This window comes from Ctenopharyngodon idella, chromosome 7 (genome assembly GCF_019924925.1).
Source record: "Ctenopharyngodon idella isolate HZGC_01 chromosome 7, HZGC01, whole genome shotgun sequence".
In the NCBI taxonomy this organism is placed as follows: domain Eukaryota; kingdom Metazoa; phylum Chordata; class Actinopteri; order Cypriniformes; family Xenocyprididae; genus Ctenopharyngodon; species Ctenopharyngodon idella.
In genome coordinates, this window is record NC_067226.1 from 10626632 (window position 1) to 10644403 (window position 17772).

The window sequence follows — 17772 nt, forward strand, 5'->3', positions numbered from 1 at the left end:
TATATATCTTACTGACCCCAAACATTTGGATGTTTGAAATTAAATTTAAGTATGTGTAAAGAAAAATAAGTAATATTACCAAACAAAATAAAATATCAGTAGCACAAAATAAACCAAATTATGTAAAATTAAATTTAAAAAAAAAAGTACAAAAAAAAAGCGTTAAACAAATTTAAACAAAAAGGCATAAATGAATTAATATTAAACAACTATAATTAAGAAAGAATAAGAATTAGACTATATGTGCCAGAAATAAGTTCAGTGATGGAAACACAGACAGCAGACTGTCAGAGACCCACATCTAAACATACACACAGGCTCAATTCATAACGTTTACCTCTCATTTACTGTTTTCCTGAATACATTAGCTAACTGAAACACACACCGGAGTGACAGCAGTGACACTTCCTCCGCGTCGCCATGGCAACCCAGATTATCATGAATGAGCGGGAGGGAAGAAAGGATGATACATAAATTAATTAAAGTTAAAAAAAACACACACAAGTAGAGAATTAAAGTTGGTACATCTGTCAGCGACTCAGCTCTGCTCGCTAATACTTGTGTTGGAACATTTATACCCTTGAAGTAAATGATCCGCTGTGTAATTGGCAGCGGAGGAAAGGAGAGAGGGATGATGGTGGATCCTGGAAGAGCTGATAAGGAAGCTCTTTCTTCAGAACCAGGAAAAGAGAAGAAATACGTTTAAAAAACCTTGCTGTTTAATCCCCATTGTCATCATGGAGCAGGGGACGCCATTACAAACATAGATATCCCAACCGAAGCTGTCTGAGTGTGAGGAACAGAAGACAGTGTGTGGCAGATGCGTGCGTGTGTGTGTGTGTGTGTGTGTGTGTGTGTGTGTGTGTGTGTGTGTGTGTGTGTGTGAGTGAGAGAGAGTGAGTGAGAGAGAGAGGAACCAGGTTCCTGGATTAGTCCAATCCATACGTGCCATCCGTCAATGGCGAAGAGGCCTGTCAGAGTGTCAACTGCACAAAAACACACACACCACGAATGGAGAAAATGTCAGACAAACTATGTGTGACAATGCGATTAAGCAAAAATGTGTTCAGACACGTATATACAGCTCAAAAAACAGACATACACAGTGGGAAAGTATCAGAGAAGGATTATGTTCATAATCACTGTGTGTGTCATACTGATCTGGCTGTTTATAAGCAAAGATTACTGTATACGTCAGCTTTAAGTGTGCAACAATGGCCTGCAGAGTGTGTGTGTGTGTGTGTGTGTGTACACTTGTTTTGTTATTCTTTCGGGCCAAATGTAGACAAACCTCTTCAGGCAAGTTGCAAGGCTCTAACTTTTTTGGAAGTAAGGAGTAAAATAATGTTACGTTTTACATTTACACTAGGGCTGCCTCCTAATTGTTGACTAAACGTTAGTCGACTAGAAGAGGCTTGGTCGACCAAAAATATTATTAGAAAAAAAAAAAAAACCTTGTGGCGAAGTTACGCAGTCCATGAGGGTCAAGATCGTTAATGGCAGGTCCTTGTGGTTATTACAGTATGTCGGTCAGGAAATCCAAACGTTCGCCTATTATCCATCGACCTCAAATTTGGCTTATCATTTGAAACATGTAAGTAGTAGTACATTTACATGGCTGCTCACTCTAACGTTAACCTAGATAAATGTGTGCTATTAGCCTATTAGGAGCATATCCATATGTTTGTGCAGAGTGTGGAAGCACGCTTACTGCACGTCATGAGGTGCTGGCAACAGTGGAAACTCCTTAAAATATTCCGTCATATTTGGTCAAACAGATAAGAGTAATACATCATTCGAAACTTCAACTTTTATTTGCGTAAACTCACTTTAACATGAAAACGTTGTGCCTTTGTAAAATAAAGAAAACAATCAGGATGTGCTTTTTGCCGTCTCGGTCTCTGTGAACTTGACCGCATCAAAAATGAAAACAAAACTCTATACTTGCCTCACAGACATGACAAATATATCTATAGAAAGCTTGAAATGTCAAGCTATTGTAAACCAATTCAAGTGGAAAACAAATATTCTCAGCTATGTAATCCGTATGAAACGTGCATATACTGTAGATGATGAGTCACCATCGTCGACTTAATCTCTGCAGCCGAAAAAACAGAAAACATTATTAATAAATTATTAAAATATTTGGAAAGTCTCCTTGCTGTTTTTTCATGACACATTCAAAATCATTACTTTTGCCGGTGCGCTGTGGCAAGCTTTATGCATGCGCTTGAGTGCTGATTAGCCTATGTGTTATATATAGGCAATTAAAGGCTCATTATTATTATTTATATGGCTTATTAATATACATGTGCGATTAGTCGACTACTCGCTTAAAGGGATAGTTCACCCAAACATGAAAATTTTGTCATCATTTACTCACCTTCAAGTTGTTTCAAACCTGTGTAAATTTCTTTGTCCTGCTGTACACAAAGGAAGATATTTGGAAGAATGTTTGTAACCAAGTAGATCTCACCCCCCATTGACTACCGTAGTGTTTTTTTCCTACTATAGTAAATGAGGAGCGAGATCTGCTTGGTTACAAACATTCTTCCAAATATCTTCCTTTGTTTTCAGCAGAACAAAGAAATTCATACAGGTTTGGAACTACTTAAGGGTTGAGTAAATAATAACAACATTTTTGGGTGAACTATCCCTTTAAATGAACGACTAATAGTCGACTAGAAAAATCTTTAGTCAAGGGCAGCCATAATTTACACCATAACATAACACCTGGGCATTTTTTAAATAAATAATTTGCCTTTATTTCAAAGTTTTGGATATATTTACAAAAAGGAACAACAGGGACATATTTTATTTTGGATCCAAAAGTAATTTTTACATCAAAAAACAAATTAATTTATAAAGTTAATTCAAAAAGACCTAAAGGAAGTATTCTGACAGTGGGGCTCCTTTGCAGATACTGGTTTCTTTTCATCAGGCTCTAAAGTACACATAAAATTTCTAAAAGCAAAAAAGCCAATGACTTGAAGTGTTAATGCATTTACAATATGGATTATATTTTTTAAATATGTTTAAAGCTTACTTTAAAACTTTTACTTTTGGAGTTTACCAAATGCAGCAGCACAAAACAAAAGGAAAAAAGGCAATGCATAAACATCCCTCAAACAAAGCATGATGGGACAGACATCTTCAGCCAGTCTCGCTAGAAGAACAGGACACTGACATCTGCTCATCACCATAACAACTGAACTTGAACCACCAACCTTGGCTGATCTCATCTAAATAAACAAAAAGAGAGACGAGAGGTCTGGCCCTATCACAAACACGCAGAAAGAGAGAGAGGAGGAGGAAGAAGAGCATATGATAGACAGCAAAACAGAGCAGCTTTCTTTATGCAGCCCCTGATCATGTGCTTGACAGTAGTTCAGGGTGAACTTACAGCTGGATGACCAGGGGCACAGAGACTGAGAGAGCGAGAAGGACAGCCAGAAACAGAGAGAGAGGGAGTTTTGACAGTAAAATTACCACAAGCATACCAATGAGCGTCCAATAGGCCACCGCTCACAACCAAAACTGTGTGTGTGGGTTGGTAAAGGCAGAAGAGACAGTAATGAGAGGCCAGTGTCATGCACCAGTGACCATTCAAGCACTCGCACTCGCTCTCACTTTCACTCCTCCTGCACCTCACCTTGAAACAACTAGACATTTGACAAGGTGTCATTTAACCTGTTGGTATGGTCATGCCACTCTTGAAAAATGCCAACAAAAGTTGTGACAAAGTGAAGAAAACAACGGCCATGTACAGGTGCTGGTCATATAATTAGAATATCATCAAAAAGTTGGTTTATTTCACTAATTCCATTCAAAAAGTGAAACTTGTATATTATATTCATTCATTACACACAGACTGATATATTTCAAATGTTTATTTCTTTTAATTTTGATGATTATAACTGACAACTAAGGAAAATCCCAAATTCAGTATCTCTGAAAATTAGAATATTACTTAAGACCAATACAAAGAAAGGATTTTTAAAAAACTTGGCCAACTGAAAAGTATGAACATGAAAAGTATGAGCATGTACAGCACTCAATACTTAGTTGGGGCTCCTTTTGCCTGAATTACTGCAGCAATGCGGCGTGGCATGGAGTCGATCAGTCTGTGGCACTGCTCAGGTGTTAGAAGAGCCCAGGTTGCTCTGATAGTGGCCTTCAGCTCTTCTGCATTGTTGGGTCTGGCATATCGCATCTTCCTCTTCACAATACCCCATAGATTTTCTATGGGGTTAAGGTCAGGCGAGTTTGCTGGCCAATTAAGAACAGGGATACCATGGTCCTTAAACCAGGTACTGGTAGCTTTGGCACTGTGTGCAGGTGCCAAGTCCTGTTGGAAAATGAAATCTGCATCTCCATAAAGTTGGTCAGCAGCAGGAAGCATGAAGTGCTCTAAAACTTCCTGGTATACGGCTGCGTTGACCTTGGACCTCAGAAAACACAGTGGACCAACACCAGCAGATGACATGGCACCCCAAACCATCACTGACTGTGGAAACTTTACACTGGACCTCAAGCAACGTGGATTGTGTACCTCTCCTCTCTTCCTCCAGACTCTGGGACCCTGATTTCCAAAGGAAATGCAAAATTTACTTTCATCAGAGAACATAACTTTGGACCGCTCAGCAGCAGTCCAGTCCTTTTTGTCTTTAGCCCAGACGAGACGCTTCTGACGCTGTCTGTTGTTCAAGAGTGGCTTGACACAAGGAATGCGACAGCTGAAACCCATGTCTTGCATACGTCTGTGCGTAGTGGTTCTTGAAGCACTGACTCCAGCTGCAGTCCACTCTTTGTGAATCTCCCCCACATTTTTGAATGGGTTTTGTTTCACAATCCTCTCCAGGGTGAGGTTATCCCTATTGCTTGTACACTTTTTTCTACCACATCTTTTCCTTCCCTTTGCCTCTCTATTAATGTGCTTGGACACAGAGCTCCGTGAACATGCAGCCTCTTTTGCAATGACCTTTTGTGTCTTGCCCTCCTTGTGCAAGGTGTCAATGGTCGTCTTTTGGACAACTGTCAAGTCAGCAGTCTTCCCCATAATTGTGTAGCCTACAGAACTAGACTGAGAGACCATTTAAAGGCCGTTGCAGGTGTTTTGAGTTAATTAGCTGATTAGAGTGTGGCACCAGGTGTCTTCAATATTGAACCTTTTTACAATATTCTAATTTTCTGAGATACTGAATTTGGGATTTTCCTTAGTTGTCAGTTATAATCATCAAAATTAAAAGAAATAAACATTTGAAATATATCAGTCTGTGTGTAATGAATGAATATAATATACAAGTTTCACTTTTTGAATGGAATTAGTGAAATAAATCAACTTTTTGATGATATTCTAATTATATGACCAGCACCTGTATATACTGCAGCTATGGATGTCGCTCCTTTTTCTAAATGCTTATTGCTGTTCAGTTCACAAAGAGTTCGGTCAATTACAGGAATGACAAATGCATTGTAACTGAACTTAGTGCTGAAAAAAAATCAGAAAGTGACATGTAAGTGATAAAATCTTCAAAACATTTTACTTTGGTAAAAACAGCTTCCTCTATATAGGACAAACAAACTATTTGAAAAATTGATTGATGAATGGAAAAACTGTTTCAAACCGGTTAAACAATTGACATCTAGTTTACCACTGTGAGCAGTCAAAATGTTGCAATGGTTATAACTGTCAATCATCCCCGTTTTGGGAACCCCTGTATTCCATATGCACACACACACACACACACACACACACTCATTTTAATACATTTTCTGCAGTAACATTATATTTTGCTCATCATTAGATAATGACTTAATTTTCAATCCTAAAAATTTGAAAGATTTATTTTCCAAACAGGTTAAGCACAAACCCCATCCTGCAGCTGATTTTATTGGTTTAACTCAATTATGCAGTCAGATTTCAGAAAAAAACATGATTATCAGGATTTGCTACCAATGATTTGCTACCAATACAAACAAAACCATTTTGATGACCGCTGACTTATATTGTATAGACAGTCATTTCTCAAAATATCTTTTTTATGATCCACAGAAGAAAGACAGTCACAAAGTGACAGAATTTTCATTTTTTGGTTGAATATGCTTTAATTTCATCCTAAACAAATAATAAGAAACAAAATAAAAAAAAAATTAAAAAAAAAACAATTTGGAACAATATTTTTAATGTGAGGATCACTCTCCGTAAAGGATTAGTTCACTTTAAAATGAAAATTACCCGATGATTTACTCGCCCTCAAGCCATCCTAGGTCTGTAGCCTATGACTTTCTTCTTTCAGATGAACACAATCAGAGTTATATTAATAAACACCCTGATGCTCCAAGCTTTATAATGGCAGTGCACGGAAACCACTTGTTCAAGCTCAAATAAGTGCATCCATCCATCATAAATGTACTCCACACAGCTCCAGGGGGTTAAAAAAGGCCTTCTGAAGTGAAGCGATGCATTTGTGTAAGAAAAATATCCATATTTAACACATTATAAAGTAAAATAACGTAACTTAAGCAACATACTACTGGTATTACACTACTCCATGACGTACTACGCTATGTCCAACATTATACGTCGCGTAAGTTAGGTTTTAGATGCAAGTAGAATCCGTAAGCCATTTGGCTGGAAGCTAGTTATTTTACATTATAACATGTTAAATATGGATATTTTTCTTACACAAACGCATCGCTTCGTTTCAGAAGGCCTTTATTAACCCCTCAGAGCCATGTGGAGTACGTTTATGATGGATGGATGCACTTTTTTGAGCTTCAAACAGGTGGTTTCTGTTCACTGCAATTATAAAGCTTGGGAGCATCAGGGTGTTTATTAATAACTCTGATTGTATTTGTCTGAAAGAAAAAAGTGACATACACCTAGGATGGCTTGAGGGTGAGTAAATCATGGGGTAATTTTCATTTTAAAGTCAACTAATCCTTTAATATAAAATGCGCATCCAAAATATTGATCAATTCGCCCCATCTCAATTAATTTTTTTTTATTTTTTTTTACATTATAAGCAACAGCAGGTAAATCCATCAAATTCATCTGAGAAGCCTCTAAAAGCTTCCTGTTTCTCTCTTTAAATCCATTGCCTGTGTGAACCCAGCAGTAGGTTGGCAGGGCAGGATACATTTTCCTGTCTGGCGCATGCAGACATAAGCACAGCCTTCCAACTGGCACAACTATGGGGCAGTGCCTCGTCACCCATTGAGCATCCACACACACACACACACCAGGTGCTCAGGCCCACTTTCACTTCCCTCATTTATAGAACATAACTTATGATGTACAAATTAAGAGTTAGTGTTTACAGGCTCTAGTGAAAGTGGCCTCCTGTAGTTCGAGTGAAAGAAGGACTTTGGACTGGCAATAGGAAGCAGATGTTGGGCAAAGGGCTGCCATTAGCTAGTTTCCCTTTACAAGAAAAGGTGAGCTATTACACAAGAAAATAAATTCACAAATAAACAGCGAAGAAGGGGCCTGCTGTTCAGTGGAGCAGCCAGATGGAAAAATTATAGAGTGATTTTTCTTTTCTTTCTTTTTTTTTGACATTCCATGTTATTGCATTATGTAATGTTAAAAAATGTAATGAAATATAATAATTATAATAAATAAATAAATAATTATTTATAATTTATGAAAATAAAAGACAATTAATAGAATTAAAAGACTGGACACATTCTGTAGCTGGTGAACAGATTGAATTTAGGCTTATATTCACATATAGACATTCATCAACTCGCACATCAGTTGTGGTAAACAGAAACTCAAGCATGTTTGCTTGATGCATGAGAGAACCAATGAGGTTCATTCTCGTGTGTTACGCAGCACATTTGAGCTTCCGGAAGAGGTTTGTTCTTGCGCATCAAGCAGTTTCGGTTGAGCTTCTGTGGGTAAATGTCTAAATTAAATCTGTTCATCATATATAGCGATCAAGTCTCTTCAGAAGATTTGGACTAAACCGCTCGATTAATATGGATTAGTTTTACGATCTCTTTATGAACTTTTTGAAGCATCACAGTGGTAGTCGCATAGCTGTCAATGAAGGGACAGAAATCTCTCAGATTTCATCAAAAAAGATCTTCATTTGTGTTCCGAAGATGAACGAAAGTCTTACGGGTTTGGAACAACATGAGGGTTAGTAATTAATGACAGAATTTTCATTGTTGGGTGAATTAACCCTTTAAGACTAAACTGTTGATGTCTAGGTTGCAAGGTCAATCTTATGTTTATTCAAAGCTTTTCTGAGGTGATCCTATTGTAATTGATCACATTGATTATTGACTATACATCACCACTGATCAGCCAATAGCTGCCAAATCAACCCCAATGAATGTGCCAGACCTCCCCCGTGAGCCATACGGCTGACTGAGGCAAGTTTGGGCCTTACTTCATGCATTTATCCAATTGGGTGTACAGCTGGTCACATAAAGGTGAAAAACAAATATAAAGCCAATCTACTCTACTGCACTACCCGCAAAAACAGTATAACAGCATGAAACATGACGTGGCTCACAAAACTAAAAACAGGTGGCTTCTCGGATTGCTTTCTGTCTCAAATGCATATTGGATGGCGTTGACAGCTCGCCTTTTTGTGATCAGATCTTATGAGTATGCATGACCAAGAATAAATAACTCCTTTCAAGTGACATTTTAACACAATAAGTGGATCTCAACACAAAAACTAAATGTTAGAATGAAGGTAAAATCTTTAGTGTCAATGACAAATCCCACCCTATGACTCATAAAATCAATTACATTCTCAGACAGACTATAAAAAGAATATAAAAGCTGATAAAGCAGCCCTTTTAAGAAGAAGAAACAAGTCTACTGAAGCCCAACTTTAGGAATTAATATCTTTATAAAAATTACGTTATTAAATAGAACCATAAAAAGGGTCAGACATCTAACAGGATGTTCATAATGTGGGCCTATAATACAAACCACATGAATATCTGATAAACAAAGCATGAACAACAGCCTATAATGGTTATTTCATGATCAATATTCTTAATAAATGCAAATAAGTTATAATGGAAATGATGGAAATAACCATAAAAGGCATTTAGGGGAAATGTGTATGTGTGTGTGTGTGTGTGTGTGTGTGTACACTGGACCTGATATACACTGATGATATAAAGGTGAAAAGCTTCACAACAAACAAATCAACCTTAATCCACACATTGGATCAATGCGACTGCTATAGGCCTCAGGGTCGCCTTATATTACTCCTCAAACTTCATATTCACTCATTGATTTGCTTTTCAAAATAGTATATCACTGAGCTCCAATGGGAGAACGGATAGAGACAGGGGCCAGGGTCAAGCACAGCTCGCATACATGTTAGCGTAATATTGATGTCCCAGCAGAAAGAAATGACTAAATATCCAGATCAATATCTAGTTTCCCTGCAACAGCAGAGCAACGAGGTGGGGAAATATAAATATACATCTTTATGACCACAGAAGCCATCATAATGAGAGAGCTGAATGAATGTTTCCCTTAAGGTGAAGTGTTTGATTAGCGGAGGGCAGAGGTTAGTGCCGATATGCTGATACAGGAAAACGAGACTGATGGCTCAGGCCAGGCAGGGGCTGCGGAGATGACAGCAGAACAGGGCTGAGCTAAAGTAAGGCCTGTTCGTACATGTTAATCGAGCTTTAAGTCATTAGTGATGAAGCGGATTTCATCATCAGCTGCTAAGGGCTTACGGAAGGAACTGGAGCATTCATCAAAAATTTTCTTAAAGAAAATTGGATAATCTAAGCATGTAACTCTTTGCTCTTTTAAAGGTTACATAAGCACACATTTTCATCTTAAACAATGAAATCTGGCCTAAAGATAATCCTTAGTTAATTTCAGATGACCTGTACACTATCGTTCAAAAGTTTGGGGTCAGTACGATTGTTTTTTGTAAAGATATTAATACTTTTATTCAGCAAGGATGCATTAAATTGAAGACAAAATGTATCATTTTACAAAAGATTTCCATTCCAAATAAATGCTGTTCTTCTCGACTTTCTAATCCTTAAAACGTATCAAAGTTTCCAAAAAAAAAATAATAATATATATATATATATATTAAAAAGCAGCAGAACTGTTTTCAGAATTGATAATAACAACTTATAATAATGATTAGAAATGTCAAATCGGCCAAATCAGAATATTACAATGATTTCTGAAGGATCATGTGACACTGAATATATATATATATATATATATATATATACACACACACACAATTTAATATAGATTTATTAAATATAAAAAAAGTTATGTTAAATTGTAATGCTACTTCACAATATTACTATTTTACAGTATTTTTATCAAATAAATGCAGCCTTGATGAGCATAAAAGACCTTTATACACATTTGAAAGGTAGTTTAATGAAATTTGGGCATAACCGGGCTACCAATGCTGCATCAGAGTAAATGAATGACGGAAATATATTAATATTGTAATAAATGTAAAGACCATGAAACACATGTTACCTTTACTGTTCTATATTTTTTAAAAATCTATATAAAAACAATAAATGTATAAAAATAATAATAAAATATTAAAAAAAAAAAAAAAAACAATTAAAAAAAAGATCAGAAATGAGTTAAGAGTTAAGTGTGAAAATAAAATTCTGCTTCCTGTTTGTTTTTTTGTTTTTTTAGTCTAGTGTTGTCAGATCAGTCATTCTTTAATTGAAAACGGTTTCACCAGGAGTCCAGTAAAACACTTGATCAGGGATCTGGCAAGGCAGGTGTTTTTACTTGCCATTTAGCAGATGGCTTCACCAATGGATATGGATCAGCCTAGACTTATTTACAGCTCCAAACCATTAGAAAAGACAGCGGCACACTCATGGTTCAACTCGAACACAGACTAACTACCATAAAGAGGCAGAAGAGCAGATAATGCGTTACCTCTTAATTAAACAAACACCTATGCCTGTACTTAATCACTCGATCCACTCACTCTCCCTCTGTGTATCATAAAACAAAAGAGGCCTGACTAAGGGGACATTCAATGACCACCATCCAACCCTCGACCCTTAAATCACAGGCTTTGCAGGGACTTGCACAGGGCCTGTAGGAAGGGAGCAGGGTGGGCTGTGGGTGGCAGCAGTGGAAAGACTGACACGGTGTTGTGGCAGTAAGTAATGCGCGTGTGGATTAGCGGTATGATGGCCTGATCAATACCAGCGGTTCCAGCCATTAGGAATGCAGCAGAAAACGACCCCCTATGGCAATAAAGCACAGTGTCCGCCTGCTACTTCATTTGCTGCCTCCATTAGTGTAATGGTATCATTATCAACTGTGGCAGTATTTTTTTCTAACACACCCACCCTCCCTCGTTCCCTCGCCTGTTTTTTCGTCTTTTCAGATTTCAGGAATCAGAAGTCATGAGCTACACTACACTGCCTCCATATTTTCTTTCATTTTTTCTTTCTTTTTTCATCACCGGATATAAATCTGCCCCTAGCGCGGCTTGAACACCGGTCTAATTATGTATTCCTGAGTGTGTTTTATGTGGCTGTCCGACACTGTTTCTCTATTATGGACTCATTAATAGGACGTAGGCATACGGTGACGAACAGAGAGGGGGAAAACGACAAGGGGGGCAGAAAAGCTGCTGATTACGCCGAAAGTGACACCACCTCCCGCTAAAACACCAGCTCTGACATGACAGCGGCTCGGCATTAGGACCTATAAATCGTTACTTTAACACTAATTTACAGAGGAACATTTTGTGGGAGAAATTGATTAATCAAGACTGGCTGTGTGGCCTCATAATCAGGCCTGAACTCAACCTAGCTGTTAATTTAACAGAATCGCCAAGGGGAACACAAAACATTTTAATGAGTGTTCAGGAACGAAATAGCCTAAACAGCTTTCTAGAGCAAAACACACGAGCCGAGAAAGCCAATGAGCCGAGAACCCTCTGAAAGATGGGACGGGAGGAGTGAAAGCCTCTGAACATCTGGCAACACTCTGTGCTCCTCATGCACACTGCTGCTGTGAAATAATGCAATTTTTTTTTTTTTTTTTTACTTTATTTAACTACTATTTTTTTTTTAATATGTTTAGTTATTTAATCAAATGCAATATTCATCACAGTACAAGCTGAACATAATATGCAGTCATCAACAAAGGTGTCAAAAGGCCAACAGAGTTGTGGGTGTGAAGAAATAAAACATGCTCAACAGATGGAAGAAAAAAACAACAAGAAAGCGCTTTTCTAATTCATAACTGTGAGGAAAGAAAAACAACCGGGCCCACATCCCTCTGCAAATACAATAAAATGGCCAAAATGGCATTTAGTATTGAATAATATTTAAGTGGGATATTTGTGGTCACCCTGGCAATATTAAAAACAGCAACTCTGATTGTCCAATGTCTCTTGACCATCCATTAAAACAGTATTTTCAGGCTGAAGGCCATGTAAGGCTACTTCTAAAAGCATGAAGTCAGTTTTTAATAGGCTATTAGCCAATCGTCTTCTTCTTTTAGTGCAAGATAATGGAAGTGGTCTTTAAAAAAAAAAAAAAAAAAAAAAAACATACACATGTGCCACATATGGTTAGGAAATGCCTGGCAAAGCTGAACTAAGGATAAATATAATTCCTTTTTGAGACAGATAGTTCACAGGCCCTCTGCTGACATCCATCCACATCCTATAGTTATTGGGCATAAATGCACACATGTTTATGGCTGAGACAACAATGTACTCCCTTTTATTTATTATCATGATTAAATGGACTTGCATTTTATATTGAGGAACCACAGGAATACACACACCAATCCCTCAGTCTAGCTGATGTGCGGTTTCTGCCCTTGATCCATTTATTTTTGTGAAGGAGAGAGATAAGATGGGGAAGGGTAGCAGAGCTGTCAGTCTGTATGTCTGCTGTACAGACCCAAAACTAGCTGGATCAAGTTCTCAAGGAGTCAGAGACTCATCTGGTCCCTGTGGCAGCTGCAATAAAGTGGAGGAACCACATACTACATAGATTCCCTGCTGTCAGACATGAACCAAAAACATGCATCAGAGAGAGCAGACCAAAACTGAACAAAAGAAAGAACAAGGAGTGGAAAATTAATTGTATGGTTCAAGAAAGAGAGAACTGAAGAGAAATAGGCTGCTGACAGAACTTCAAATAACTTCACTAACTACTCACAAATCACATCATTGGAAAATGCAAACAAAATGCCAAATTATTATATGTATTGTGATTATCAAAACCAAAGCATCTTAACCACAGAAAAGATCAGAAAGTGGCATGTCAACTTGTCAAGTACAATTATAAATATACATTTAACATTTTTTAAATATGCCCGCCTGTTAAACATTACTAACAATAATCAGTTAACAATGATTAGAGTCCAGTGACCTTTTTTTTTTTTCAATTCCAGGAGCAATGGTTGCTCCTGGAATTGATTTTTGGGGCATTCTGCACCTTTAAGAGGACATTTTTTTTCTATTCACATAAAAACGCAGTATAATCATTTATGTCAAAGACTTCATTTATGTTGTGATAAAGACCAATGTCACTGTATATACTTTCAGTACCAACAAGCTAGTTACATACAGCTGCACCACAACCGTTATTTCTATTAGTCTCTGCTAAATTAAAAACACGACCTATTCATTTCCAGACCAGCTCATGGATGAACCACCCAAGTCCAAAAACGGGTGAAAACACTACACATGCTATTATATAAATAAGTGAAATCAATTAGGAATAGCTGGTTTAGCAGAGACACCTGCAAAATGACAGACACCTGGACACGCGTCTTCTATTTACTTCATTCATTAGCACCATGATTGAACGCACTGTAAAGCCACCACAGAAGCCATTTCAGCAAAGTCAGTGTATGGCAGTCATGAGAAAACACTCCCCCAGCTGTGCCTCAACACACACTCGTGTGCCGGATGACTGTGTACACACACAGACAGAACTCTTGCGATAAAAGAAAGGAAACATTACAGGAGCAATCAGCAGCATCACATGCGCACTTCAAATGAACACACAGCACCAACCAGCGCATGCAATACCGCAACGAGCACACTGAACGGTGTATTACAAACTCCACAACTACATGTAGTGCTTGGCTAACTGAGAGAAAACTACAAGCGATACCTTTCTCCTCTTTTCCCTCTCACTGTCATCCGATCTTTTCATGTTCCTGAAGTACTGTTTACGCTGCCTCGGTTTCATAGCGCGCCGTGCTGGGGTATGTAGTCCTCAGACTGTGCCGTTAGGGTGTGAAATCTTCTTGAGTAGATGTAAATATACACTTAGCGATGTTTATGAATTTACACGAAACGGGTATGGCAATGAATATGGTGTTGTTATTTTATATTGATGTTTTATTTTTAAGTCGTCTTGAGCAGTCCGGTTAGGACTGCATTTCCCAGAATCCTCGCGCCAGGAAAAACCATGCTTGTAATTTGAGTAGAACCGGAAGTGGATATGGGCGAAAAGCTCCGCAGTTGTGTGGAGAGAGGTTTGGAATAGATTTTATGCAGTGCTAGACGTGATGTTAAAAGAATGGTTGTTTTTACTAAATGTGTAGAGTATATATTAATAATGTGTAACTACTTGATAAAGTGACTTACCATGCAGTGAGTAATGGAAACTCACCTTAGAATAGAGTTCAGGTATGACCAAGTTATTCGGTTGTCTTCCGGACTTTTTTATATGCATATTCAGAATACTTATAAATATCACAGTTTGGGACCAGGTTTTGTGACCTTTTCGAGATTCTTTAAATAAATGCAATATAACGAAAACAAATTTTCATTATTTTTAATAGTATTAAATATTTTATTAATTGTGTGTTTTAAAAAATAAAAATATTCTTACATAAAACAATCTACATTTGATTTGGTGGATCCGAAATGGTCAATATTCATATTCATGTATTTTATTCATATTTCATGTTAATCATTTATGGCTGATGATTTATCAATATTATCTTTGATTTCAGATATTCATGTAATCCTACTTCATAAAACAAATAATACATATTTACAATCTATGATAAAGACAATAATGGGCTAAATAATAACTTTATTGCCTTTTGTTTTATCACAGATTGTAAATATGTATTATTGTTTTGTATTGTCTTTGTGTTTTTTTTTTTTTTTTTTTTTTAGCACAGAGATTAAGTTTGTCAAAGAAATAAATTCTCATCAACTTCCTCGACTGACTGGATCTCATTGCATCAGACTGAACTTGGACTACACATAGATGTGAATCAAATTTGACCAAAATATGCAAATAACACATATTAGGATCAAATTAAAACACATTTTCCTTAAGGGTTGCCTTAGAGCCCCTGTACTGTAATCAGATTATATTACTATGGTTTTCAAATCTGACTCAAGGATCACAGGGTGGGTGCAGTTTCTTTGGACAATAGTAAGGGTAACTGAGATCAGAGTGTAAATTAATAATAAATGATTATACCATAATTAGATTTAATAACACATAGCTGAGTTAAAACAGAGCAGCTTAGCCACTGTTTGTACTCTCCTGAGGTTTCCCTTGCCTTCAATGAATGGAAATCAGAAACAGAGCTTTGCAGCTCTTACAAAAATAGTCATCATGCTTTGAGCATATTCCAAAAAGTTAGGCTTTTCCAGGTCTCTTACAACCTCTTCTCCAGCCTTTGCCCAGGTGCTGTACAGCTGAAGACAGAAGGGCCCCAAAGCAGGATATTCCATTTTCCAAAAACACCACTTTGAGCTGTAATAGAATATGTAGCAGCATTTGTGTATGACATGGACATAACCCCCTCTGAGCGTCTGAGGTCAACAGATATCTCGTAATGCGTGTGAAGCGGTGTTGAAAAGCACTCCGCTGGTTCCCAGTTTCAGCCGAGGACAAAAGGACCCGCTCTGTGAAAGATATACAGGCACGAGCCCCGCGGAGGGCCAGGGGGGTATTAAAAGGTTTCAAAACACCTGCTATGTATTAGCATTACAGACTTTGATCAGTGTCTTCATTAGACTTCTTTGTAATCTCTCTTCTTTTATGATAGGGCTGAGCCAGGCGAGCCTGGTACGCAGATTGAACACATGTGTTCTCTTCACCTGTCTTGTAAAAAGCTCAAAGCACTCATACTTTCAAAGATTTCAGTGTCTCTGTCATCTTGTTGCAATAAACAGGAGGGCTCTTTTGATTCCTATTTATAACTTACATTTCCGCCCTTCTCTTTTAGCTTTGGAGGGAAATATGTGTTTGAAAAATACCTTGAGCAAAGTGGCTCCATATGGATATAAGAGTATAAGCACATGTGTCTATGGGGGATTCTTTTGTAAGCTAATGGAAAGGAAATTATTATTCTGTCATAGCTTTATTAGGAAACAAAAGTTCATGTCTGTTTATGCTTCACATCCAATCATTCAATTAACGTTTCTTTAGTGTGTGCGTGTTAAACCATTCTTCGTATATTACATCTGTCAATCAAGACTTGTTTAAACGCTCACCAGCGGGACTTTGCAGACCCATCAGCGGCGGATTGTGTCTTTGAGCCGGTGCCTGTCAGCCTGCTCTGCATCCAATCATCCATCTCATCATGTTCAAGAATACTTTTAATACGTGATCAGCAACTTAAACGCAGGTTGAGGGGCAGCGAGCTTTCAGATGTGGTACAAGCTCGAGTTCAAGAAAAAAAATAGAGCGAGACGGAAAACTTTGAACTCCTGCAGCTCATCAGATCCTCCTTGTCTTTTGTCTGGCCAATTCTCTGTTCTCACTTTTCAACATGGGGGATGTTATGTGTTATTGTGCAGCGGATGACCCTCCAACGGGCCTGTGTTTTACCCAAATATAATAGGCATGTAAAAGAGAGAGAGAGAGAGACTGCACAGGGTTGAAATCAAAGGTGAAAAAGAGCCTTGTGCCAGAAAACAATAAGGAACATTAAAGACAAATTCAGTGACCGTTGTGCTCAGCTCATATATTAGAACCAGAACCTGCTACATGGTTTGGAAAACAGCTTGTAAGTAAAAGCAGTCTCTCCTTTCAATAATAATAGGTTTCCCTTTGAACGCATACAGTATATTGGGCCACCTATACTTTAATGTAGCATTATTGAAGTTGTGATGTGGTTTATTCTAAAGGGTTGGTAAAAACACAGTAATGGGGGTCAGACACTAAGGCTGTTGTTCAAGACTGCTAAAGACCAATTTTGTCCTCCCCACATCCTGTCCGTGACTGTTTTCTCAGTGTCCTCCACGGTGTGCCTGGGAGAAAAGGGAGGCCTTTTGAGTTTTATTTGTATTGAGTGGGCATATGGAACAGGCATGTGCCTCCCCGTGCCCTAACCTTCAATGATAAGCTGTAGGAAACTGTTATTTGTCAGTGCTATAAAGAAGATTGCTGCCCAGTGGTTTCAATTAACTTCAAAGTGCTCTTCCCAGGCAGTAATAGTTATATCAAAACCTGAACTGTATTATTTAGGTTCCACACTGGAGCTCTCAGAATGATTATGCACCCTTTTCAAAAGAGATTTTCTTTTCTTGCTGACTTTATGCATTCCTGCCTCTTGAAGGGATCCCCCCCTGTTCTCAGTTTTATTTTCATATTCCTGTTTGTATACCCCACCTTTAAAGCTCTCGGATGTCAGAGGGACTGTGGCACTGGAAAGTCTGGGTACAAAACATAATTAGTGGATGGTAGCACCAACTTTCTATAGGCAATGTTTCAAGGACCATACGCTCTCAGAAAGGTACTAATTTGTACACTTCAGGTACTAAA

At 37.8% G+C, this 17772-nt stretch overlaps 1 protein-coding gene across 4 annotated transcripts in view; it reads right to left on the reverse strand.

Annotated features, from left to right (window-relative positions):
* The window catches only part of fto (FTO alpha-ketoglutarate dependent dioxygenase), a 147251-nt gene extending 132450 nt beyond the window's left edge, over positions 1 to 14801 (reverse strand). The window contains exon 1 of one of the 4 annotated variants that reach the window (XR_007930896.1): positions 14146 to 14799. Coding sequence is in view for 3 of the 4 variants with exons in the window: in XM_051900174.1 (XP_051756134.1) it covers positions 14146 to 14223 (78 nt within the window). In the remaining variant the exon portion in view is untranslated. Of the gene's footprint in view, positions 1 to 14145 lie in introns of all 4 variants that reach the window. The other 3 variants (XM_051900174.1, XM_051900175.1, XM_051900176.1) reach the window with 3 other exon arrangements.
* Between the last annotated feature and the right edge of the window lie 2971 nt (positions 14802 to 17772).